Genomic DNA, 25,519 nt, shown 5'->3' on the forward strand with positions numbered 1-25,519 from the left:
ACAGCTACTCTCCTGCCAGATGTGCTTAATGGTACAGTCTGTAACAGACTTAGCTTTCTTCACTGAGACAGGAGCTCCATCACTGCCCTCAATCAAGAGTTTGTAGTTAATCTTTTCGTACCTCCTAAATTTAAAAATATTGTTGGAACTAAGGAGGTGATGGAACTTCTGCATCATCAAGTATGCGAGGTTTTGGAGTTTTGCTACTATAGACAGGAATAGCAACAGAAATGGTGCTGTAAATATTGTAGTTCTAAGCAACAAAATAAATACCTGTATTTATTTTGTTTATACAATGGGAGTTTTATAGGTTGTGTTGCATGTTACTTCACACCAGTATTTTAGATATTAAATAATGCTATACATGAAGTGTGTGGTTTGGTTTGGTTTGGTTTTAAAGAAAAAAAATCTAACCTTGTACCATTTTCCCTCAGGGTAAGAAAATTCACTTGCTAAAGTGAAAAGATTACTTCATAGGGATATGAGTTAATGATTATTCCTGGACTGCAGCTAGTTATGGGTTTACTGCTGGTTTATTTGAGATTAGGTTTGTTTTGTGCTCTCTTCAGTAATCACACTTATAATTAAAGAATAAAGTAGAATTTTGTACTACTAAATTACAAACACTTAGCAGCTTTCAAAGAATATTATGGTTTGAATTGCAACTAGTTAGTATTTATATATTCATATCTTTAGTGAAAGAAGAGCAACCCAAAGCAGTTATGTAGTTTTATAAGTTTAAATGTAATCGGTAATAATTTATTTTTTACTCTGATGGCTAAAAAACAAAAGCTTGTTCTGATAACTTGAAATAGGGATTAAACTTGACCACGTATGCAAGGTAGCAGTCTCTGGCACATACAGTAGAAACACAACAAAGTAATGTCCTTTATTAAAATTATATATAATAGTTTTCAGTGAATTCTCTTTCTGGTTCTCAGCAAAATTTCACACATTCTGAATAATCTCTAAGCCAGATCTCAGGATTCAGAAAGCTAGCTTGCCATAGTTTTCTATAAATTAGCTAACAGAAGTAAACCAGCATAACTTTAAAACTGCTGTCATTTCTTGAGTCCAGCATATTGAAGTTGAAAGGTGAGTTTTGGATGAAGCCTCTCTTGCCTAGAGTTGTAAAGCATGTCACAAGTATTGTTTAGTAAATTTATAGGTAATGTTGACTTAGATGTAGGAAAATTTTGTTTTTGTTTTCCAAGGATATGAAAATAAAGAAGGCCTTACTTGTCCTTAGAAGCATCAGAGCATATTTCTTAAAGCTCATTACATCAGTTGTTAAAAAATACATAATATTTTAGTGTTTACTAAATACATAGTAGAAATATATCCTTAGATATGAAACAACTTTTTAAAAAGTTGTTGGGAAATGATATCACTATTAAAATGAAAGGAAATGTAGAATTTAAGACTAGCTGAGTTTTCTTTTTTTTAAAAGGACTTTTCAGTGTAAGAAACAAAAAAACCTTTATTTGGGCAAATACTCATGTATTCCATTTTTCTAACGTTCTCAAGCCCCCAAAGGCATGACTTATGCATTACAGGGTTAAAAGAGATTTTTAACCCTAAGAAAACAAGTTCCAAATTTCTAACTAATCTTCCTCTTACTGCTTCTTTCTCTTGACTTTTTCTTGATTTTTTCCTATTGTTTTTTTCAAATTTTGCCTTTTGTATTTTTCATTGATTTTATATGCAAAGTTTGGTTTGATTTTCCACTGGGTCAGTGTTTCTTAATTTGCACAATTTGCACAGGAATTACCTGGGACATCTGTAAGTACACTGATTCAAGACCCCCATTTACTGTAAGCATACTAAACAAGAATCTCTAGCTCCCTGACCAGGGATTGAACCCGCAGCCCCTGCAGTGGAAGTGCAGAGTCCTAACCACTGCACTGTCAGAGAAGTCCCTGTGTGCTCAAAAATCTCCCCAGGCGACTGTTACGATCACCAGGCAGGTTTGAAAAACATAACTGTAGGTAAAGAGCAGTCAGTGCCCTTTACAAGATAAACATTTCTATTTTAGCAGGTGAAGCATCTGAATTTCCTTTCATGGTTATACACTATTAATTTAAGGGTTTAGTTTAAAATGAAGAATTCAAAATGTAATTCAAATTGTTTTCAATTTTTGCTTGTTAAGTAACCCAGGATTAATAGATGATTTCTGTCATCTGTTCAGGTCCTGCTCAGGTTCCAATGATGTCCCCAAATGGTTCTGTGCCTCCAATTTACGTGCCTCCTGGCTATGCCCCACAGGTATGTTTTGTGTTACTTTTGTCTATATATGTGTATGTTAGTGATCGTAATGTTACTATTTAATGCAAACAAAATTTAGATGCCGAAGCTTATTACCCGGTATAGTATATCTTTGGTGAATCTATTTCAAATTTAGCACAATCAGTGCTATTTGGAAAGGAGGAAAAATTAAGTTAGTAGCACTCATCATTTGACCTTGTCTTTTGGGTGTTGAATTATAATAAAGAATTAATTGTAGAGTTTTTTTCTCCTGGGATATGTGAATAATATAATTAATATCGTAAGGTTTAAAGGCACCCATGCTAACATTTTAAAATTAACCATTTACTTAAAAGTAATCCAAGCCAGTGCGTCCAACTTCTTTTTACACTCATTCACAGGGGTCCATGATCATTGGATGGCACATTGTGGTCTATACAAGAGAATTTAGACCTGTAGACCTGCAACTCTAAGGGCTAAGGGGATCAGTATCACCACACACCTGTAGCTCTTTCTTAGATACAAGTTGAAAAGCTCTGACTTAAAGAAAAAAGGATAGCTTACTTATTTGCACAGGCAAACTTAGTAAAACTATAAAATCTATAGGTGTCGATATCTGCTACTGAGATTCTACGTAGTCAGCACTCATTGCTTCAAAAGCTGTTTGGAAATAGCCAGTTTCTTATCCTAGCACTGAGTTTGTACTTGAAAAATTTTTTAAGATGTGTTTATTTGTTTAAATTATGGCTGTGCTGGGTCTTCATTGCTACGCGCAGGCTTTCTCTAGTTGCAGTGAGTGGGGGCTGCTGTTCGTTGCCACATGTGGGCTTCTCCTTGCAGTGGCTTCTCCTGTTGCCACTCCTGGGCTCCAGGGACACAGGCTTCAGTAGTTGCAGCACACAGGCTGCACGTGTTGTCCTGCAGCATGTGGGATCTTCCCAGACCAGGGATGGAACCCATGTTCCCTGCATTATAATAAGGCAGAATCTTAATATAATATAATATATTAATATATTGAATATATATTTAATTATAATTAGTGTATGTTTGATTATATTAAATATATAATAATTATATTAAGATATAACATATCTTTATATAATAAGACAGATTCTTAACCACTGAGCCACCAGCGAAGCCCGTATACTTAGACTTTTCTTCGGAGCCTCTCTTATATCCTCCCTGATTATGCCAAAATACTGGTGGGCTATTGTGGTAGATTCACTGCCCACTATCTGAAGCCTACCCCACTATATGAATGACAGCAAAAGAGGACCATGATGCTGGGGAGAATGGAAATAGTTGAGAATTAGAGTCCAAAAGCTGGATCCATATCATGTTTAAAACGCTTGCTGGCTGCATGGCCTTGGACAAATCAACTTCCTTGAGCCTCAGTGTCCTCACTGTAAGATAAGATGATAACATATATGAGATGACATACTTGAAAGTGGAGAAAGAAATGGCAGCTCACTCCATTTTTTGCCTGGAAAATCCCGTGGACAGAGGAGCCTGGCGATCTACAGGCCATGGGTTTGCAGAGTCAGGCACAACTGAGTGACTAATACTTTAACTTTCTTTCATATTTGAAAGTACTTTGTAAGCTTTCCAGAAGAATAATCTGGTCATTATTTCTGCTTCTGTTTAGCCCACTGACTCCTTAGCCTGCCTGCCTTTTTTACCATACTAAAACTACTCTCTGGTATACACCAAACCAAAGCCCTTTTTCCAGCATAATCCTCTTTGACCTCTAAATATTTGTTAAAAACATAGTCATTTATGGATGTGAGAGTTGGACCATAAAGAAGGCTGAGCACTCAAGAATTGATGCTTTTGAACTGTGTTGTTGGAGAATACTCTTGAGAGTCCCTTGGATGGCAAGGATATCCAACCAGTCAATCCTAAAGGAGATCAATCCTGAATATTCATTGGAAGGACTGATGCTGAAGCTGAAACTCCAATACTTTGGCCACCTGGTGTGAAGAACTGACTCATTAGAAAAGACCCTGATGCTGGGAAAGATTGACGGCAGGAGAATGGGGTGATGACAGAGGACAAGATGGTTGGATGGCATCACTGACTCAATGGACATGAGTTTGAGCAAGCTTCAAGAGATGGTGAAGGACAGGGAGGCCTGGTGTGCTGCAGTCCATGGGGTTGCAAAGAGTCCGACACAACTGAGCGACTGAACAGCAACAGTCCTTTTTGACCTCTGAACATTTGACCCTTCCCTGGTGGCTCAGTGGTAAAAGAGTACGCCTGCCAATGCAGGAGCCTCGGGTTTGATCCCTGGGTCAGGAAGATCCCCTGGAGAAGGAAATGGCAACCCACTCCAGTATTCTTGCCTGGGAAATCCCATGGACAGAGGAGCCTGGCAGGCTACAGTCCGTAGGGTCACAGAGAATCATACACTACTTAGCAACTAAACAACATTGATATGATTTACCCCAGATTACCCCAGATTTTCTTGAAGTAATGCTATCCTGATTCTTCCTTCTTCTCTGTGTGCTCCTTTTCAGACCTTTCTCCGTCTCCATAAAGAGGATTACCTCGTCTTCTCTCTCTAGCATAGCTCATTTTAACAAACATGTTGAATGGCATCATGTGCCAAGCTCTGTATTGGGTGCTAGTGACATAACGGTGATTAAGACAGATTATTCAAAGGCAATTGTAGGTATTCTGCTGTTCTCTCAGCTAACAGTACCTTTCATTTTTATGGCAAATTTCTATTCTTCTCAACTCACTCAATTATAACCTTCTAGAATTAACTTTCCTTGAACCTTTTCACTTGCCTTTCCATTTGGGTTCTCATAGCACATTATGTATATCCCTCTTTTAACAAATTTTTCACATTGTTTAGTTAATAAATTCTCTTTCCTGAGAAGAGAAGATTATGAATTCATACAGTTCCTGTATTTAACAGTAGTCAAAAGATATGTTTTGAGTGCTCTTACATGTTAGGGACTCTCTCAGTGCTTGAATAAAAAGAGGCAAGGACCTCTGTACTTCTGTAGTCAACATTCTTGTGGGCAAAAGGAAACATAAGCATAATAAATGGATAAATTATATATAATGTATTCGGTGGTAAAATGGGGGGAAAAGAAAGAAAACAGAGCTAGTTACACTTTAAGATAGGGTAGTCAGACTAGGCATCATTGGAAAGGTGCCTTTGAACCAAGTCTTGAAGAACAGTTGGGAGTTAGCCATGCATTTATTCAGGGAAAGAGGATTCTGGGAACAGAAACAGCTGGTGCAAAAGGCCTAACGTGAGAGCATGCTTGGGAACAAGGGGGCCGTTGCAGCTTGACTGAGTCCTTAAGGCAGAATAATAGTAAAGAGTGAGGTCAGAGAGATAATAAGACTAGACCATACAGAATTCTCATTCATCTTTATTTCCTCAGTGCTGAGTACAGTGCCTGTCATGTATTAAGGGCTCAGTAAATACTAGTAAATCAATCAAATAATCATCCAAGTTGAGATTCTGTATCTTTCTTAAAATTTATTTTGCCATGCCACATAACATATGGAATCTTAGTTCTCCAACCAGGGCTTAAACCTACACCCCCTGCATTGGAAGCACAGTGTTAACCACTGGACCACCAGGGAAGTCCAAAGTGCTGTATTTTTAGGGCAAGAGCCACTAAAAAAAATCTTCCTATATAACTTCTTTAATTTTTTCAGTTCTGTGCTCATTAGTTGGCTTGGCCACTCAGTGAGGTCTAGATTTCTTGACACATAAGGCCTTAACATAGTTCTGTTCTGGTTTGTCTCTGTAGCCTTCTCTTGATAAATGTCATCACCTATCTATTTTTTTCAGCCAAACAGGACTACTCACATGCTCACTTGATGTTCTTCTTTCTCCATGGTTTTCTTAATGCTGTTATCCAGGGAATGTTATTCATTCCCTCATTTCTGCGTTTTGAAATTCTACCTATCTTTGAGAACCTAGATCAAGTTATTTGTACCATTCTTTAGTTACATATGCATACCTGATACTATAATTATGTGTCTATATATTCTCCTTAAATGGGATTTTAAATTCCTTGAGTGTATGGAGGTACCTTTTTTTATTTTTGTTCTGTAGTAACTCAAATATAGTATGTATTTCATAAATATTTGTCAAATAAGAGAATGAACTTTAACAGTAATCATTGTCTCTAGGAAATGTAATCATTTAAAATCACACAACGGTAATCCAAAGACAAAAATCTATTCTCATCATTATTGAAATAATTTAAGTACCTAGTGTGTAAGAATGAATTCTAACATTTTGACATCACCATTGACATCACCCTATTGCCTGACATACACAATTTCTCATGTTAGAAAATACTTACCAAAAGCCAAGTTCTCAGCACAGCTAAGAGCTTGGTAATTATCCAAAATTTAACGCAGAAGCAAACATAATTATATTAGCAAAGATAGAAGCCGGGAGTTGAACCAAACATTAAGACACGTAGATGGCTGTTCTAAGTTGCATGTTGGATTTGGCTCGGTGGGAGCTAAAGGAGCACACACACTAAATCCAGGAATAGCCGTCACCTGCAGTCTCTTTAGACTTCTGTACACCGTTCTCCCCTTGGGGCAGCAGTTTAATCAACTCCATCCCTGCCTTCTGTGTATCTGTTGTTGAAGGCCAGTGATCGAAGGAAGGTCAAGTAATGTTTTTGCTATACCATCATGTAATTCAGTACATAATACTAACAGGATTCACTAAATGTAAATATTCAGCAAATGTAAATGTCCTAAAACATTTGGTCAGACAAGCAAGGACTGCAAAAACTAAAATCCAGTATGGCAGAAACTAACACAATGTTGTAAGACAGTTTTCCACCAATTAAAAATAAATAAATTTAATTAAAAAAAATTAAAATCCAATGTTGGGACTCTCTAGCTCTACCACTGGGGAAGCAATCATGCTACAAATCAAAGAGCATATTGAGGCGGAAAAATTAAAGATTCAAAAGATAAATAATCTTAGATGAAGATCGAGATTTAACAAAGAACTTAAGTAGAAATAAAGAAATCATGATTTACCCAGGATAAATCAATCTTTAAATTTTTTATGTTTGTACAAATGCCATTAAGTTTAGAAGCACTTCAGAAGTGCACTTATCAATAATTCACATATATTTTAACTTGATTTTTGAGAATAACAGACAGGGTATTACATGTTAGGTAATTTGGGGATTCGTTGGTTCTGTTTTTCTCATTTGCCATTTGAAAAGCCCAGAGTTGCTGTTAAAATTGCCAATTTTGTTATACTTTCTTTGCTGCTTTATCCAAGAGTTCTATAATATTGTTAATTTATATTTGTACCTTATTTCTCTGATACTTCAGCATTCTACTTAGCAGTAATGAGAATAGTCAGTCTTAATTTTTTAGTTGCATAGCTTTTGTTGTTGGATCAGAAAAATGGATCATCATTTTCTAAAATTTTTTATTAATCATCAGGTGCTTGCAATATGATTGGGAAACCTAAAGTTCATTAAAATTTTATGCATAAAGTAGTCCTGGGTGTTCACTGGAAGGACTGATGTTGAAGCTGAAACTCCAGTCCTTTGACCACCTGATATGAAGAGCTGACTCATTGGAAAAGACCCTGATGCTGGGAAAGATTGAGGGCAGGAAGAGAAGGGGACAACAGAGAATGAGAAGGCTGGATGGCATCACCGACTCGATGGACATGGGTTTGGGTGGACTCCAGGAGTTGGTGATGGACAGGGAGGCCTGGCGTGCCGAGATTCATGGGATTGCAAAGAGTCGGACACGACTGAGCGACTGAACTGAACTGAAAATGTTCATTGTTCACCAGAAGCCTAAATGTCAAGGAATATTAATTTTGCTAGCAAACCAATGGGAAATATATTTAGTGATAAAGAACAAATATAGTTGTTCATTTTCTGATCATTATTATTTGGAAAACATGTAAAAGGGTAGGGAAAAAATTCCATTGAGTGTTATAACCCAGAGATACTCTCTGTAAACATTAAGTATGTTTCCCCTTAGCCTTTTCTCTAATTACAGACATAATTTTAGACATGACCTTAAGGAACTTGATTATTACAGTTTAACAAATAAGAAAGGGAAATGTATGAGCGGTTTGACATACTGCATAGACAGAAATATGTGCCAGCTGAACTCAGACACCAAAGGGAGAAACAGTACAGTAAACAAAAGCAGTGAAAACAAATGGCACAGAAAGCATATGGTAACAGGTGTAGAAGGTACTTAGTTTCCTGGCAAATAATAACAACTTGTGGTCCCTAAGGGTATTGCAGCTCAGAATCACACTTGATATTTTAGTGATGAAGTTAATGAATTATCAAGAAAATAGTGTAGACTTAACCTGAATGGGACTCCTAAAAGGTAATACCAATTGGCCCTGAATCAAGGCCAGCAGTTTGCTGAAGCTGTTGGTTTCAAACAGGAGCCTAAAGAAGTCTCTTTCTATGGTCTGTTGGCCATTTCGGATCTTGGAAATGTAATGGTCAATTCATTAGAAAGAAACATCTCAGTCATTGGTGATAGGTGCTAATACTTATTTGTAGTTGATTAATACTAGGATTTCAAAATTTAGAGATCCCTGGTTTAACTTTTTCATTAAAATTATAATGTTAAGTCCAGTTACTATTAAAAAAAAAAAAAAAAGGTAATACCAAAAGGTCCCTCCTTCTGCCTTTCTGTAATGGCTCCTTGTTTTTTATGGAATGTGGGTTGTTATGGTGATGACAGGGTACCTAACAGGGAGGGGATTGTAGATCTCATAATGTGGGGAAAGGGCCTGTGTCAGCTTCATGAAGTTTCAGATTACTCCTTTGAGCTGGACTTGGTATTTCACTGTGTCTTTATGTCAGCACACAGCAGTGAGGTTAGTAAATCTCTCAAAGAGTGTACAAACAAGTCTGATCTCAGTCTTTGTCTCTCCTGGAAGGAACAACCAAAACAGATGGACAGCAGTATAAGAGACTGAAAGGTTTAAATGAGGCTGAAGAGACACAGTAAGAGCTGGACAGAAAGGTTGTAGTCGCTTGTGTTGCTGTGTGCTTAATTAGACGTTGGGTGAATCTGTTAGATGAATGGCCAGAAATATCTGTAATACTGTTCAGTAGCTTAAATTTGGAGTAGTTCAGAATGATGCAGTAGAAGTAGGTTGCTAGAAGTAGCAGGGAAGCAAAGGTGGTAGGTATTGAAGAAGTCACAAAACCCTAGTAGTTAGCTATTGTTAAGAGGGGTGGGACATTTGAGTAGAACTAATAGCATTTATTTCTGGTCATATCAGTCATCAAACAAATATTTTTTGAGCATCTGTCATACACTACATGTACCGTACCAGTTATTGGGGAGAAAATAGAATACAGAACAGATCTGTCATGGAATGTCCATTCTGGAGCACAATATAAAATATCAGATAGCAAACACAACCTCCTTTCTCTGCAGCCCCTCTCAATTACGTCTGTGTTCAGTGAAGGAGACAAAACAGGACTTTTGTCTAATTAGATATTATATGGTGTATGTGGTTAGGTAATCAGACTGTGTTGATATTTCCATTTATCTCATTGTCTTTAATTTTTTTAACATAGACTAATTTGGATTATATTTTACCTTTTTTTCCTTCTCAGAACTTGTTTATCTTAATCTCTGCCATCACTGTACCCTGTTGGTGTAAAATTCAGTGTCTTGGCTATTTCTTGGCAGCTAGAGACTAGGCGGATAGTTTTGAGGTCTCTGGCCTTACTCTGAAGTTACTGGCTGCTCAGATGATTTCTTGAAGTGGTGGAGTTCTCCACACCCTCTTGATCGTGATCTGGCTTTAGTTTTTTTAATCTCTGTATCTTAGTTTTATTTTGTTTTCTTTTAATTGTAAAATACACATTAAAAATATACCGTAACAGTTTTAAAGGTACAGTTCAGTGGTATTAAGTATGTTCACACTGTTGTGCTACCATCCATCCCCAGAACTCTTCTTGCAAAACTGAACTCTGTACCTTATCAACCTTAAAAATAAAATACATAGTTAACAGCAAAATGATGTTATTCAGGAATAGCAGAGAAATTGCAGTGCAGGACATGCAAACTATGGCAAACCATAGGCAAGTTCCCAAAACAAAGAAGAGGACCATTCTTAAAGAAAAGAGGGGAGTTGGGAAGGGGTGGTTTTTGAGCAAAGTCCATCGGAGGAAAGAGAGTTGAGGGTTATGGCTGCTTCTGATTAGGCTAGTTGTGGTAGCTTCTCATTGGCCATACTAAGCAAGGAGAAAAATTTTCCTTCCTCCAGCTGGGGTATAAAAGTAAGCTTCCTTCTGGTTGGGAAATGCAAGGTATGTGATTCCTGCTAGAGTCTGCAAAAGACAGCAAACAGTAGTGCATGAGAGTTCCCCCTCTTCAGGGCTTCCAGACTATTTTAAATCAGGTTTCTTGTTGAAATCTCATTTCCCAACCTTTTAAAACAATTAACTCCCCAGTCTCCCTTCCCTCAGCTTATCTGTATATTTGAAATGTTCTTATTCAGCAGAAAAGTGGTTTTAATTTCATAAGCAATTTAGCCATTTCTTTTTTAACTGATGAGCTCTCACTTGTGTTTGTGAAATTTAAAAGGGCACTAGGAGGCAGTTATTTGTGGATTCTGTGCTGACAAAGTGAATAAGAACATGGAATTGAAGCCAGCTTACCTGAGTTCAGTTACTAGTTCCTCCACTTACTGCCTGTGTGACGTTGCAAGTTCTTTAACATCTCTATGCGTCAGTTTCCCTGTCTAAAAAAAATGGAAATAATAATGCTACCTATTTTAGCATTGTTTTGAGGATTGAATAGTTAACACATGTCCCTTGAGAAACTTAGAGTTAAATTATAGAGTAAGACATGTTGGAAAATTAACAAATACTGCAGTGTTAGGGATACCAAACAGATGCTAGAGAATAAATGTAATAGAATTGATAGGAAGGAGAGAACACTGAGATTCTGGTATCTAGGGAAGGGTTCACAGAGAGCAATCAAGGAAGCTACAGACGCCTAACCCCGCATCTCTATCGGCATCTGAAGTTACATTCTTTATCTTCTCATCTCATCAATCCGTACTTTTCTTTCATCTAGATCAGACAGACTTTTCTGCTCCTATCTAAATCCTGCGCCCCAGCTGGAGTCCTGTCTTCTCCTTTTGCCTGCTCAAGGACATTACTGTAGCTCTCTCTCTCTCTCGCCCCTACATCATCAGTTTCTTACTCTCTGATGGATCATGCTCATTAGTATATCAGCTTGTTGTAATTGCTCCCACTAAAAACAGCAACAGATTTTTTAAGCTGCTTGACTCTTCTGCTGTCAGTTACCACCCTACATATTCCCTTCTACAGGAAAACTTTTCAAAATTGTGAGGAAATTTAGCTCTCTAATTCTCCTCCCCACTTCCTCTCTTCAGTCCATTCCACTCAGGCTTTGCCCCTATGATTATGCTAAAACTGCTCTCATCAAGGTTCCTATGACTTCCAAATTGCTGAATCCAATGGTCAGTTCTTAAGTCTTCATCTTATTGAACCTATCAGCGACACTTAACAAATCAGTCCATTCTCCCTGATATACTTAACCAAACTCCACACTCTCAAGTTTTCTTCCTGCCTTACCTGTTTGTCCTTTCCTGCCTTTGTGGAACTGCAGGCCACTATTCTCTAACTGCTACTCAACATTTGCACTTACAGACCTACCAGACTTACATGTGCAAAACCTAAAACTCCAGACCTTCTCCCAACTCTGCTGAAGTAGCTTGTTCTAACCTACAGCTTTCCCTCTCACTGTTGGCGAAATACCATCGTTCCAAAACTTTCTGACACTTCTCCAGTGGAATTATCAGCTAAGCTTGTTGTTTTGCCTTTAAAGACACGCAGACTGTGGGCAGCTTCTCACTCCCTGCACTGCTACACTGTGGCCCACGCCACCACCATCTCTTGCCTAGATTTCTACAATGACTTCCTGAATGACCTCCCCATTTTTGGCTTTGCCCTACAGTCTGTCCTCAACTCAGCAGCCAGAGTAACCCTAGTAAATGTAAGGGTGTATCAGGATTTCTCAACCTTGGCACCATAAACAGCGTAAGCCAGTAATTCTCCGTTATGGAGGGGCTGTCCTCTGTGGTGTACGGCATTTAGCAGCATCCCGGACCTCTACTCGCTAAATAGTTAGTGCCTCCAACTCCAGGGGTGACAACCAAAAATGACTCCAAGCATGCTCAGTCGCTTCATTCATGCCCGACTCTCTGCGACCCCATGGACTGTAGCCCACCAGGCTCCTCTGTCCATGGGGATTCTCCAGGCAAGAATACTGGAGTGGGTTGCCATGCCCTTTTCCAGGGGGTCCTCCTGACCCAGGGATTGAACCTGCATCTCTTACGTCTCCTGCATTGGCAGGCAGCTTCTTTGCCACTAGCGCCACCTGGGAAGCCCTAAAAATGACTCCAGGTACAGCCAAATGTCCTTTACAGCAAGGGTCCCCAACCTCCAGGATCTAATGCCTCATGATCTGAGGTGGAGCTAATGTAATAATAATAGAAATAAAGTGCACAATAAATGTCATACACTTGAATCATTCCAAAACCATCCTTACTCTAAGTCCATGGAAAAACTGTCTTCCATAAAACCAGTCCTCCTAAAAGTTGGAGACTGTTGCTTTAGGGAGTAAAATCACCCCTCGATGAGAACCACTTGTTTCTGGATGGTCCTCCATCTCACTGAGTACATATAGTCCCTAATAGCCTGTACAGTACAACCTGCCTGACTTGGCCATCATCTACCATTTTGTATCTGTTGATCTCATCCGCTTCTGTCTTTTCTCCTCCTTTACGCTGATCCAGTCACACTGGCTTCCTCCTAGCCACTCCTACTTTAAAGGCTTTGTTCTGACTGTTCCCTCTTCCCAGAACAGTCTTTCAGATTTTTGCGTGGCTAATTCCTTCAATTCCTTCACATCTCTGCTCAAATTTTACTTTGCCAATGAGGCCTATCCTGATCATTCTTTTATACTACAACTGTTCCCCTCTCGCGGTCCTTCTGACCCCCCCACCTGGTGTGTTGGTTTTGTCCATGGTGTTTATCGCCGTGCAGCATGCTAGATAACTTACTTTTGCTGCCATGTTTGTCTGCCCCTGTTAGTGTGTGCCCACACAAACATGTCACTGGTTTTTTCTCTCCTAAATTACCACTATCTTTTTGTTCAAAAACAAATTTTGTTTTAATGAACGGAGGTGTGGTTAGTGCTAGATTTGGAAGGATGGATGGGACTTTCATAGATGTAGACTGGGGAAAAGTAAAATGAAGAGGGAAGATGGCATAAGCCAAAGTACAAGATAAAGAAATATGCAGGTAAGTGTGAAGATAGGTGTTCTAGTATACCAGCCTGGCTGGAATGAAGGGTTCAGAGTTTGGTGTGGAAGAAAGATAACAGCCATAATGAGAGGTTGGAGCCAGATGGAATGCTAGGTTGAAAAGTATGTACCATGCAATCCTATCAGCAGTGGGGGTCATCTAAGGTTTATGAGTCAGATGGTGATAAAGGTGAAAGTGGCATGTTAATGGCAGGCACTGTGGTTTGGCTCACTCAGAATCCATTTCAGACTTCCTCTCAGGTCCCATCCTGTAGGCTCTCAGGTCCCATCCTGTAGGTTAGAGGCCGGAAAATGGTAAACAGGTTCCGGATTATCTTCAGCTATGGTTCCAGATAGGACGTTGTTTCCACCAGTCATAGGCAGTTGTCCAGGCTTGAATCCAGAACTGGGTTAAATAGGGAGACATGGGATATGCAGTCTCCACTGTGCTGAAACAAACGTACTCTTCACCGAGTGTATCAAGACAGCGATTCATTTGCTCTTCTGGTTCCGTGTTTTGTCACAAGTCGTCTCACACTTCATCAGGGAAAGTTTAATAACCTATTTAATAGCAACTGTATTCTTGCTAAAGCAGTAATTTATTTGTAACTTAGGCTTATCTGTATCCAAGTACTGTGTTTTTTAACATCCTTACCAAGCACGTATGTTTATAAACAAAATTTGCTATTTGTTTAGGCATAGTAAAACTTATTCTTCCACAATAAAATGTGAAAATACTCAGTTCAGTTCAGTCGCTCAGTCGTGTCCGACTCTTTGCGACCCCATGAATCGCAGCACGCCAGGCCTCCCATTTGCCTTTAAGGTACTGCTTTACATTTTAATCATTTTCTGTTATTAAAGTCTAAAAGATAACAAACTCTTCTCGTAGAAGGATTTCTAAATTTGAGGTAAAATCTTGTATCTTTTTAGTCCTTCCTGTATGTTCTTCTTGTTCCAGTGAGGTTCAAAGGGAAATCTGTCATTTTTAAAAATATTTTTCCACAGAGTGACCCCTATGTGGAAATGTGTGATTTCTAAGACTTAGAGCCACAGATATTTTCCTTAACTGGGAGTGTTTCTGCCTACCTTGACATGATCTTCAGCTGTTAAAATTGTTCTGGTCATGGTCCTAAGAATTTTATGCCTAAGTTCAGTATACAATTGATCAGGGGAGTTTGGATCCAGTTTTTTTCCCCGTTGCTATTTCACAGTTTCTGTTCTTTCCACATCTTATTTTTTCCCTACCCCACAAAAAGAAAGAAATTCCTGACCCTAGTATATTGAAACCAGAAGGTCCCTTGAGACACTTGGTCCCATTGCTACATTTTAACTGTATCACTAAATGCATGTCACACCTAAGATAAATACTGAATATCCTAACTCACTGTGTATCTTACTATTTAGCCAATCTTGTGTTTTAAGATTTACATTCAATTGTGTAACAAAACTACTTCATATGTTGTTCAGTGCTAATTCATATGTATATAATGTATTTAATAAAATATTTTCATGTTGATTCTGTAAAATTTCTTAATTAACTTCTAATTGGTGTAATAATTCTTACTTTCACATATCTGGAAAAATCTGTAACGTCCTATGGAAGAAACATTTAATCTGTTTTTCATTTTATAGGTTATTGAAGACAATGGTGTTCGACGAGTTGTTGTGGTTCCTCAGGCACCAGAGTTTCATCCTGGTGGTCACACAGTCATCCACCGCTCTCCACACCCTCCTCTGCCTGGTTTCATTCCTGTCCCAACCATGATGCCCCCCCCACCACGCCACATGTACTCACCAGTAACCGGAGCCGGAGACATGGCAACGCAGTATATGCCGCAGTATCAGTCTTCACAAGTATATGGAGATGTAGGTAAGACATCTAGAAAGCATTCTTGTTTTATGGAGTTGGCTGGTCTTTGCTTGGGTATAATAGGTACTATTATCACTTTATATAAAAGAAGCCAAAAAATGGTAACTATCCCAATAATTTTCTATCACTCAAACACTGTGTTAAGGGAGTTCTAGTCAGTACTCTGTAATGACCTATATGGGAAAAGAATCTAAAAAAGAGTGGATATATGTATATGTGTAACCCATTCACTTTGCTATACAGCAGAAACTAACACAACATTGTAAATCAACTATGCTCCAGTAAAAATTAAACTTTAAAAAATAGGTTAAATGTTTCATCTTCATGCCCACCCTTCAAGGCAGGTGAGTAAACTGAAAATCAGAAAGGGAAAGTAACTTACATCATGCAGCAACGTTCCGTTGGGGACACATTCAAACCAGGGGTCTACTTGTCTGTCCTGCTGCTCTCTGAGGAAACTTTTTAGTTAGGAATGATCATGCTACTATTAAATTCTGAAGCCTCTGATGCCACTAACTAACATTGCTAGGTTCTATAAGATACTGGGGGAAAAAAAAAACAAAACATAATCTCTGCCCTCGGGGAGTTAATAAATTGTTGGGAAGAATAGAAAGCTACATATACACAAAATAATCATCTTACTCTTTCCTGTGGCTTTAAATACCATCCATAGACTGACAGTTTTTTTTAAATTTGTATCTTCAGTCAAAAACCTCTCCTCTGAGCCCCAGGCTTTTATTTCTGTCTGTGGGTTTTTTGTTTTTGTTTTTGTTTTTTTTTTTGGACTGTGCTGCATTCCCAATCCAGGGATTAAATCCAGGCCGTGGTATTAAAAGCCTGGACTCTGGAATCCTAACCACTAGGCCACCAGGTTACTCCCTAACTGCCTTCTTGATAACTCCACTTAAGTGTCGCATATATCTCAGTAATAGTATTTTAAAACGTAATTATGGAACTTGATTTTCTGTGTCATCTTCATCTCCATGGACGGTACCACTGTCTACTCAGTTTGCACAAGTGAAAACCAGATGACCAAATTCGATTCCTCCTCTTTCAACCCCCACATCAGTGGGTGTCTTACTTTCAGAAGATTCCCAGATATGACTGCTTTTCTCCACTGCTACTCAGACTTAGGCCACCATCACCTCTGGCCAGGACACCTGCAGCAACAGCCTTCCAGTGGCTTTTCTGCTGTCATTCCTGCCCACAGCCACCCACACTCAGCCAGAGTAATCATTTTAAAATGTAAATCAGACCATTCTTCTAGTTAATAGAGTTCAGTGACTTTCCCTGCATTTAGAATAAAATCCTAAACCCGTCCCCTTGACCAGAATTTCTCAACCTCAGCACTTTTGATCTTTGAAGAAGGATGAGTCTTTACTGTGGAGGACAGAACTGGCTTTGTAGGATGTTTAGAAGAATCCCTGCCCTCTACCCACTAGATGCCAGTAGCACACAACTCCACCCCTCACCCTCATCCAACCCAGCTGTGACAACTAGAAGTATCTCCAGACACTGCCAAATGACTCCTGGGGCCACAGTTGGGCCTGGTTCCCAACCACTGCCTTGGACAAGATCCTGCTCTGTGGCCGCAGTCTGCCTGGTCTGTCTTGTTCCCATGTACGCACCCCACCTCCGGTTTTTCAGAACCAAGCTCTTTCTTGCCTCAGTGCCTCTACACATAATGTTCTCTCTCCCAGAAGTGTTCTTCCCCCCTTTGCATGTAAGCTGCTGCTGCTTTGGGGTTTTTTCTTTCTTTTTTTTTTTTTTTTGCTTTAGATTTTAGCTTTCAGAGATCTTCCCATAACCTTTCCTTGTCAGTCTCTGAAACCTGTTTCTTTCACAGAACTGAACACAACTTGATTATTTTTGTTTATTTAGAAGTCTTTTTCCCTTATGTAACTGTAAAGCCCTGAAGAACTGAATCTGTTTTTTTCATCACTGTTTTCCTTGCACTTAATCAGTACTTGTCATTCAAGCTTAGTAAATTTGTAGAAGAAATAACTCTAAATACAAATTTTAAATTATGCAACACAGCCTGTAAGTCGTAGATATATTACATGTCATATATTACATTTTTTTCAAACTTATTTCTATTGTCCAAGTAATGTGTATTAATTCGGTAGATCTGAGCGTGGTTTGGTTTTCTGCATTTCTAACGAATTCCCAGGTAAGTCTCATGCAGTAGCCCAATGAACATACTTTTGATAGCAAGAGTTTATACTACAAATCAGTCTTTCTCATTTTTTTTACTCCTAATTATGACCTAGTTTTCTTAAATGTGAGAAAATTATAAGAAAAATCTTAACTATTACAGTATACTACTGTTTTACATTGTTAGAAGCCATTGTTATTCAGAGAAGATGTTTGAAGTTGAAAGAGGGGCTAAAATTAACGTAGAATAAAAGAACTCTCCACAGCTCAGTTCAGGTCTTATTCCCCTCCTGTGACAGTCATAGCTTAGGACCAAGCTGTTTCTATGGAGATTAATACTGAGAAACGAGGAAGGAAAAAAATATCTGTAAGATTATAATTATAATCAAGTCATAAAGCTTGGTTCTCTTCAGTTAGTGGAGACACAGAAATAGCTTTGTGTTGTGCAAGATTTTTCTTTGAATTATAAGTTTTATATAATATAATGATAGATTTATTTCATACTCTTTTCTCATGCCATAAATGTGTTTGGAGAAAGCAACCTTTTCTAAATGATTTTTACTTTATTTCTTCTTAGATGCTCACTCTTCACATGGAAGGTCCAACTTTAGAGATGAAAGATCTAGTAAAACATACGAACGTTTGCAGAAGAAATTAAAGGATCGACAAGGAACACAGAAAGATAAGATGAGCAGTCCACCATCATCACCCCAGAAATGCCCTTCTCCTATAAGTGAACATAATGGGCTTACAAAAGGGCAGAATGCTAGTGGTACAAACACAGGATCAATGAAGAAGTCAGGAAAGGGGAAAGGCGGTGCGCAAATTGATACAGAAATAGAAGGTAACTATTTAAAATATATTCTTATTGTCTTTTTATCATCTTTTAACCTACTAAAAGTATATAGTCCGACCTTTCAGTCATTTCATCATGCTTCACATAAACTGTAGGTTAATAGCATAACACGGTCTAAATGTGAGGGGTAAGTTTTAGAACCTGAATTGTTACTAGGGTATTTCTTTTTACATTTTGGGAAAGCTCAATTAATACACCTATATCACAAATTTTACTAACCTTGAGAAATTTCTGTTTGATAGGAAAACTCAAAGTTCATCCAGATTCCTTCCTTCTTCCTGAATCTAAATAAGGCTAAACTGGTTTTTAATCAAAACCCTTATTCTTCCCAGCTTCTTCTTATACAAGTCCCTGATAGCAACCAGTTATGTAGTTCACCAATCCATTTATATACTCTATAAATGTTAAAGCTAGGACAGAGTCGTTTCCATTTCTTTGTTCAAAAGTTCTTTTCTGTTTCCCTCAGATCCTTCATCTAACCTGTGGCTTCCACCATAAGAAATCTGAGAACTACTTCCTTTTCTCTAAAATTTCTATTTCCCATCAATTTAGTGCTTTCATAGCCTCTTGGCTTGTAATATAAACATTTATTAAAATGTTCTCCCATATTTTTGAGACCTTCTGATCATTCTTTTCAGCACTGATGTTTCAGAGGAGTTAAGCTAAAGTTTCAAATACTTCAGTGGTGGTTTTAAGTTATCGTCAGGTCAATTATATTCCTATTTGGGAGCCACGATTAAGGCATATATGAAACAAATGCTTAGTTAACTTGTCATTAAGAGGTATGAGATTGGCAAATAAGGGCTTTTAAGAGAGAGTACTTTATTTTTTTAAAGGGATGTATATAGTGGCACTATAACTAGTTATTATGGTTAAAAGGGAAATAGAAACTGAGGCAGAAGAACTCTATAAAAAAACACAAACTGCTGAATATGAACTAAGGAGTAAAAACTAGGAAATAAAATTCCCAAATACCAACCTCTTGTTACATGTTTTAGAAGACATATTGTAAAGGGAGCAGGATGATTGCATTTAAGTTGGGGTTTTTTTATTCCCTTTTTTTTTTTTTTTTTTTTTAAGAAAAAGATGAAGAAACTAAAGCTTTTGAAGCACTTCTTTCCAACATTGTCAAACCAGTGGTAAGTATCACATGTATTTTCTTGACATTTACATTTAGTATATTCACATAGGATTTTGATAGGTTTAGGGCTTACGTAAAATTTAACTATATGTAAGGAATGTGAGATCAGTAATAATAGATCAATACAGATCTGACATAAGGAGAGCGAAGCTGTTAATCAGTGTGGCAGAATACTCAACCAGCAATTCATTTTTAAAACAAGGTTTTAGTATACGCTTAATGACATTCAAAATCACTGGACCAGGCAAAGATCTAATGAAGAGTGTAGGTACAACTGATAATCATTTAAAAAAAGAAAATTATTTCCATATAAAATAAATCCAATAGCTCCAGTTGCAAAAAGAGTTAAAATCAAACCATAGAAGAAGGTTAATATTCCCCAGTCCTATTTGTGTGCAGATGTAATAGAAGAAAGCAGAAAAATGTATGACAGCAAAACTGGCGGCATAAAATTTTCTGGGTATTTTGCATGCATGCGTGCTAAGTCGCTTCAGTCGTGTTCAACTCTGCAACCCTGTGGCTATAGCCCACCAGGCTTCTCTGTCCATGGGATTCTCCAGGCAAGAATGGTGGAGTGCGTTGCCATGCCCTCCTTCAGGGATCGTCCTGGCCCAGGGGTCAAACCTGCATCCCTGCCTTGGCAGGCGGGTTCTTTACCACTAGCACCATCTGGAAAGCTAATGTATGTTTTAAAATAGCCTAAATAAAGGCTATCATTCTGATAGGAAAAATATTTCCATCAGATAAAAGATTAATATTTAATATTAAGTAAAATGCTCATACAAACTGAATTTTTAGACCCATTAAGGACCCCAAAGGGTTCTTCACTAGTAATTAAAAGAAAAATAAACTTTTCTGAAATGGTGAGGTGTTATTTTTCAGTAAAAAACGTACACAAATGAAAAGAAGAGAAAGTTATGCTATGTATAGATTATTTAATTATGAAGGTAGTTAGATATATTTTGTTTTTTAAATATGATTCAGTTATTTTTCTTTGACAGTCCCAGTCTTTTGCTCATTTTTCTCTTAAGGTTTTGGTCTTTTTCTTATTGTTAGACACTTTCTAAAGTGAGGAAATGAAACCTTTCAAGTATGTTACAAGTGAGTTTTTTCTGCCATTCTTTCAACTGTATATGATGTTTACAGTAATTGTTTTAAACAGCCAAAAAAAATGGTCTTTGAACTTTGTCGATCCCATCTACCCTTTCATGGCAGATTGTATCTCATTTACAAATGGGCAGGTTTCTATTGGTGAGTCATTTTATGTAAGTAACTACAGATACATTTTATTTAATCTTGAAACCCTATTAGATTTTGTGCTGTTTGTTGTGCACATTACAGTTGTTTCAGAGAGCTTTTAAATATTATGTTTCTGCAGGCCTCCGACATCCAGGCAAGGACAGTAGTTCTTACCTGGTCACCGCCTTCCAGCCTCATAAATGGTGAAACAGATGAGACGGCTGTACCAGAGCTCTATGGTTATGAAATTCTGGTCTCAAGCACTGGAAAAGATGGGAAATACAAAAGTGTTTTTGCGTAGGTATTTGTTTTGTTTTACTCCTTCCCGTTATATAAGTTAATGGTTTATCATAAAGAGCTTAATACTAATTCTGTGCTGTTTTCTCTCTTCTTGCTTTTATTTTAAATCTGTAAGTTGACCGGTGATACTGATTTCAATGTAAATAGCCCACATGCCAGCTGGTTCACATTTCTGTCTACAACTCCCTTGGAATAATTCACTTTCATTGGCCACATTCAGCTTTTTTATTTTTCAATAGGGGCTCCCTAACAGATATTTCACTATCTACATATTCCTGAGACATAAATATAAATTGTAGAAGCCAGGACCAGAAATGGAGAAGTCTTACATTGTGAGCTCATGCAGTGTTGCTCCTCTAGGGAGCTGGATTTCATTCCTACATGTACAACCTCATGTCCTATTGTGAAATGAATTTAGTACCCTTGCTCCTCATTTGTGTGTTGAAAATGCCATAGTTCTCTTTTCTAGGTTCAAAAGTGTGTTATACTCCAGCAAGCCTTAGAAAGTGTCAGTGGCTAAAATTGTGATTTTGTGATTGACAGCTGTAAAATGAATTATTTTTCTGTTCTTGTTCATATAGAAATTGTTTATTCTGGTGAAAAAGAGTAAAATCGGTAACTGTTATATAACTTCATCAGGAAGATTGTAAAGGAGGACATGGTTAGCCATTTGAATGATCATTACTAACACAAAACACTGGATAAATCAACCTTGGTGTATTTAAAAAAAAAAAAAAGTATGGGGAAGAAAGGAATGTGAAACTGCTTCAGTAACTGTCATCTAGTAACAAGGTCTCCTCCTCTTTGTTGAGACTCCCTTGTGTGTATTTTATTTCATTTTCTTAAAAGAGCAAACCTACCTACGGGCTAAATAGAGAGTAAAGGACCATCAACATAAAGGTTTCTTTTTGGTGTTAATGGCTGTTCTAGTTTGATATGACTGCTTCCTAAGGGAAAGAATTTATCTCCATTTGCAGCCTGACCAGAGAGCACAAGGGGGACATTAGTCAGCCTCAGTCATCTCGTTATCCTGCGCCAATTAAAGTCTCTTTCTGAGGCTGCTACTACAACTGCCCCAGTTCAGTAAGGTGTCCTTCCATCAGTGAGACATGTTTCCTTTCTCATGCTGTTCACTGGCTTTGATTTGAGAAACAGGGTACCTGGAAGGAAAGTGGGAGGGGGACGGGAGGAAGAAGTCCATTAAGTGGAGAGGAGAGAAACTTGACTGAAGGAAATGGAACAGAGAACAGTGATTTAAAAGAAAAGGAAGAGAAAATAGGCTAACTTGTTGGCTACATGCCCAAATAATAGTGGTAGCAAATAATTATTTAAGAAAATATGTGCTATTATATTTGAAAATGTAATAGTGGCTATGAAATATCCTTTACCTTAAATTGTGATTCACTTTTTAGAAACCTGCTCATTAAATTGTAACATTTTAAATAAAGTTCCACATTATATTTTAAATAAAATCCAATAGTGGCAGACTCCTTGTAAAAATTTGATAGTTTTGATTTCAGTTTTGATTTCATGTGTTACTTAGCATTTTAACTATATGCCAGTAATTGAAAATGGTTCCATTTCTTCAGTTAAGCTAAATAGCTACCCTAACTACACACACACACCGTACACACACACAGTCTTGCTTATACAGTCCATTTACTTAGCACACCTTTTTGTTTTCAAGTGTTATGCAGGGACATACCTAAGTGTGGCATGTATCCTAAATACGCAAATTGCTTATTGATACAGTCTGAATGTGGTTACAGTTGGGAACCACAAAGTAAGAAGTAAGTATAATTTCAAGTAAGAAAGTAAGAAGCAGTATAATTTCATAAAATTCCACAAACTAGTATACATAAGACACATTCTCTAAAAATGCTATATTTATCAAATAATGATATGTTAACCTTTTTCCCCCCAGAGGAGAAGAAACCAGTGTCACTTTAAATGATCTCAAACCAGCTACAGATTACCATGCAAAGTAAGGAATTCCTATATGCTACTTTTATGTGATATACTATAGCATAGAGTTTGTTTTTAATGATTTCCTTAAAGTGTAGACTATAATTTCAATATTAATTTTGGATTAAAAACACGGAGTTTGTGGATTTTGATTTTTCTTTTGCTATAATTATCAACACATTCCCCAGAAAAACTTTTATCTGAAATGTTATATTGAAGGGTAAATGGCCTGGTTTGTACAACTTAGGGATTAGAATGAGTATATATCACCACCAAGTCAGTGGACATGAGTTTGAGTAAACTCAAGGAGTTGGTGATGGACAGGGAGGCCTGGCATGCTGCAGTCCATGGTGTCACAAAGAGTCGGACACGACTGAGCAACTGAACTGAACTGACAGATCATATGTATACTATATCTGTAATACCTGATTTAGCACTGGAAGACTGTGCCAGCTTTTGAAATTTTTACAAAGCAAAATCATAAATAATAACTTCCACTTATGTATATTTATTCCAGCCTAATTTGTAAGAGTTTGGAATATTAAAACTCTTAGAATTTGGTAACATTTAATTGGGATAGCTTAGATACTACTGTTTTACTCTGCACAATTCTTCTATTGTGATTTCACAAAATTATTTTTTAGACTATAGGGCCTCTCCAGCTGGGACTCGTATAACAGTTTATTCAGTCACCTATTTTTAAAAAGAACACTTGTACTTGAGATTATCCTATTAAACTGTCTTCAGTTATACTCCCTGTGGATGAACCCTAAGTATTATCCAACCTAATATTTTTCAAAATGTGGATTGTAACCGCTATTGAATCATGAAATTAATTTTGTGGGTTCTAGTCAGAATTTTTTTAATTAAATATACTCAAATGGAATAGAAAATATCAGTATATTACCCAGTTAAGGATATTGTTTCAGAATACTACTTTTGTTGTGTGGATGACATATATGTGTGTGTATGTATAAATACATATTGCAGAGACAGAGTCATAGTTGAAAATGTATTTCTTACTTTGAGCAGTTAGAAAAATATGAAAGCCGCTGGTTTATTCTATTTTTCTTTTTTTTAAAGGTTACCCTTTATTTCTGATATGTGTGTTTCTCGATAGAACATTTAGAGGGCACTTTACTGACTTGCAGATACTTAAAGGTGATGCTATAGAATGGTAGGATACAGTGATTCTGCAGGATAAAACTACAACTTATTTTATTACCATAGAGTCCAGGCAGAATACAATTCTATAAAGGGAACTCCTTCCGAAGCTGAAACCTTTACCACCTTGAGCTGTGAACCTGACATACCTAATCCACCAAGGATAGCCAATCGGACCAAAAATTCACTTACTTTGCAGTGGAAGGTAAGACTATAGAGTGTTTCCAACTGGACATTTATTTCCTTTTTTTTTTTTCCCCTGTACTATTAAACTTCATTTGTTTTCGGAGACAAAAGGAGGTTTAAGCTAACTTGCTCTTGCTCTTCACATATATCAAATAGGCATTTTTTTCCTTGTATCCTAAAATAACACTCTTAACAGTTTTTCTTACATAACACAAGTATAAATGTAGCATAAATGTAACAGAAACATTGTTACAAATTATATATATATGTTATCTATAACAGAAACATAAAATATGTTTTTATGACATTTTTATGACAGATATATATTTATGACATTTTTATGACAGAAACATAAAATATATGTTATGTATAACATGTATATAACAGAAACAGAAAAGTATAACATACGTGTGACATAAGTATAACGGAAAAGATTGGCTCATAATTAGCAGTCCTTACACTGAATGTGTGCTGACACTGCAGTGTGTTTCTCAAACTTGCTGCTCTCTGTATTTTGTAATAACACCTTTATATCCTGAATTTTATCCTAAAATGAGATTCATAATAACTTAACCCAAATATTAATATGATGCCGTAAAGGAGGAATGAAATTATTTCTAATAGAATTCATGCTGTGTCATTTCAATCATGTCTGACTCTGCAACCCCATGAACCATCTATGGGATTCTCCAGGCGAGAATACTGGAGTGAGTGGTTTGCCAGGCCCTCCTCCAGGGGATCTAACCAACCCAGGGATCAAACCCACGTTTCTTACATTTCCTGCATCAACAGGCAGTTTCTTTGTATTTTTTTAGTGTATAAATATTTGGACCCAATATTACACAAGAAGATGTAATAAAGTGGATAGACACTGGACAGAATTGGATCCCAGATAGAACAGGCATTGTTGTCATTGGTGACATGATTTTCTGAAATCATAACATAGGTCTTGGTAAATTTCTGAATAAAATTAAGTACAGTCTTTCCCAAGTTGCATAGTAGCTGGATTTAGGGGAATACCCTGTTAAAATTATACCACTGATACCTTGGAAA

General features: G+C 37.3%; 1 protein-coding gene and 1 non-coding gene across 11 annotated transcripts in view; both read left to right on the plus strand.

Annotated features, from left to right (window-relative positions):
- The window catches only part of FNDC3A (fibronectin type III domain containing 3A), a 114,315-nt gene that overhangs the window by 63,161 nt on the left and 25,635 nt on the right, over positions 1 to 25,519 (plus strand). For 9 of the 10 annotated variants that reach the window (XM_042254706.1, XM_060394335.1, XM_042254707.2 and 6 more), the window contains 7 exons: positions 2,189 to 2,265; positions 15,224 to 15,461; positions 18,193 to 18,459; positions 19,552 to 19,610; positions 20,991 to 21,148; positions 23,076 to 23,135; positions 24,347 to 24,485. In XM_042254706.1, coding sequence (XP_042110640.1) covers positions 2,189 to 2,265; positions 15,224 to 15,461; positions 18,193 to 18,459; positions 19,552 to 19,610; positions 20,991 to 21,148; positions 23,076 to 23,135; positions 24,347 to 24,485 — 998 coding nt within the window. Of the gene's footprint in view, positions 1 to 2,188; positions 2,266 to 15,223; positions 15,462 to 18,192; positions 18,460 to 19,551; positions 19,611 to 20,668; positions 20,878 to 20,990; positions 21,149 to 23,075; positions 23,136 to 24,346; positions 24,486 to 25,519 lie in introns of those variants that run through there. The other variant, XM_042254710.2, reaches the window with a different exon arrangement.
- LOC121820502 (small nucleolar RNA SNORA2/SNORA34 family) lies at positions 8,621 to 8,756 on the plus strand. Its single transcript, XR_006061066.1, has one exon. It is a non-coding gene; the product is annotated as a small nucleolar RNA SNORA2/SNORA34 family (small nucleolar RNA).

This window comes from Ovis aries, chromosome 10 (assembly GCF_016772045.2).
Source record: "Ovis aries strain OAR_USU_Benz2616 breed Rambouillet chromosome 10, ARS-UI_Ramb_v3.0, whole genome shotgun sequence".
Classification (NCBI taxonomy): Eukaryota; Metazoa; Chordata; class Mammalia; order Artiodactyla; family Bovidae; genus Ovis; species Ovis aries.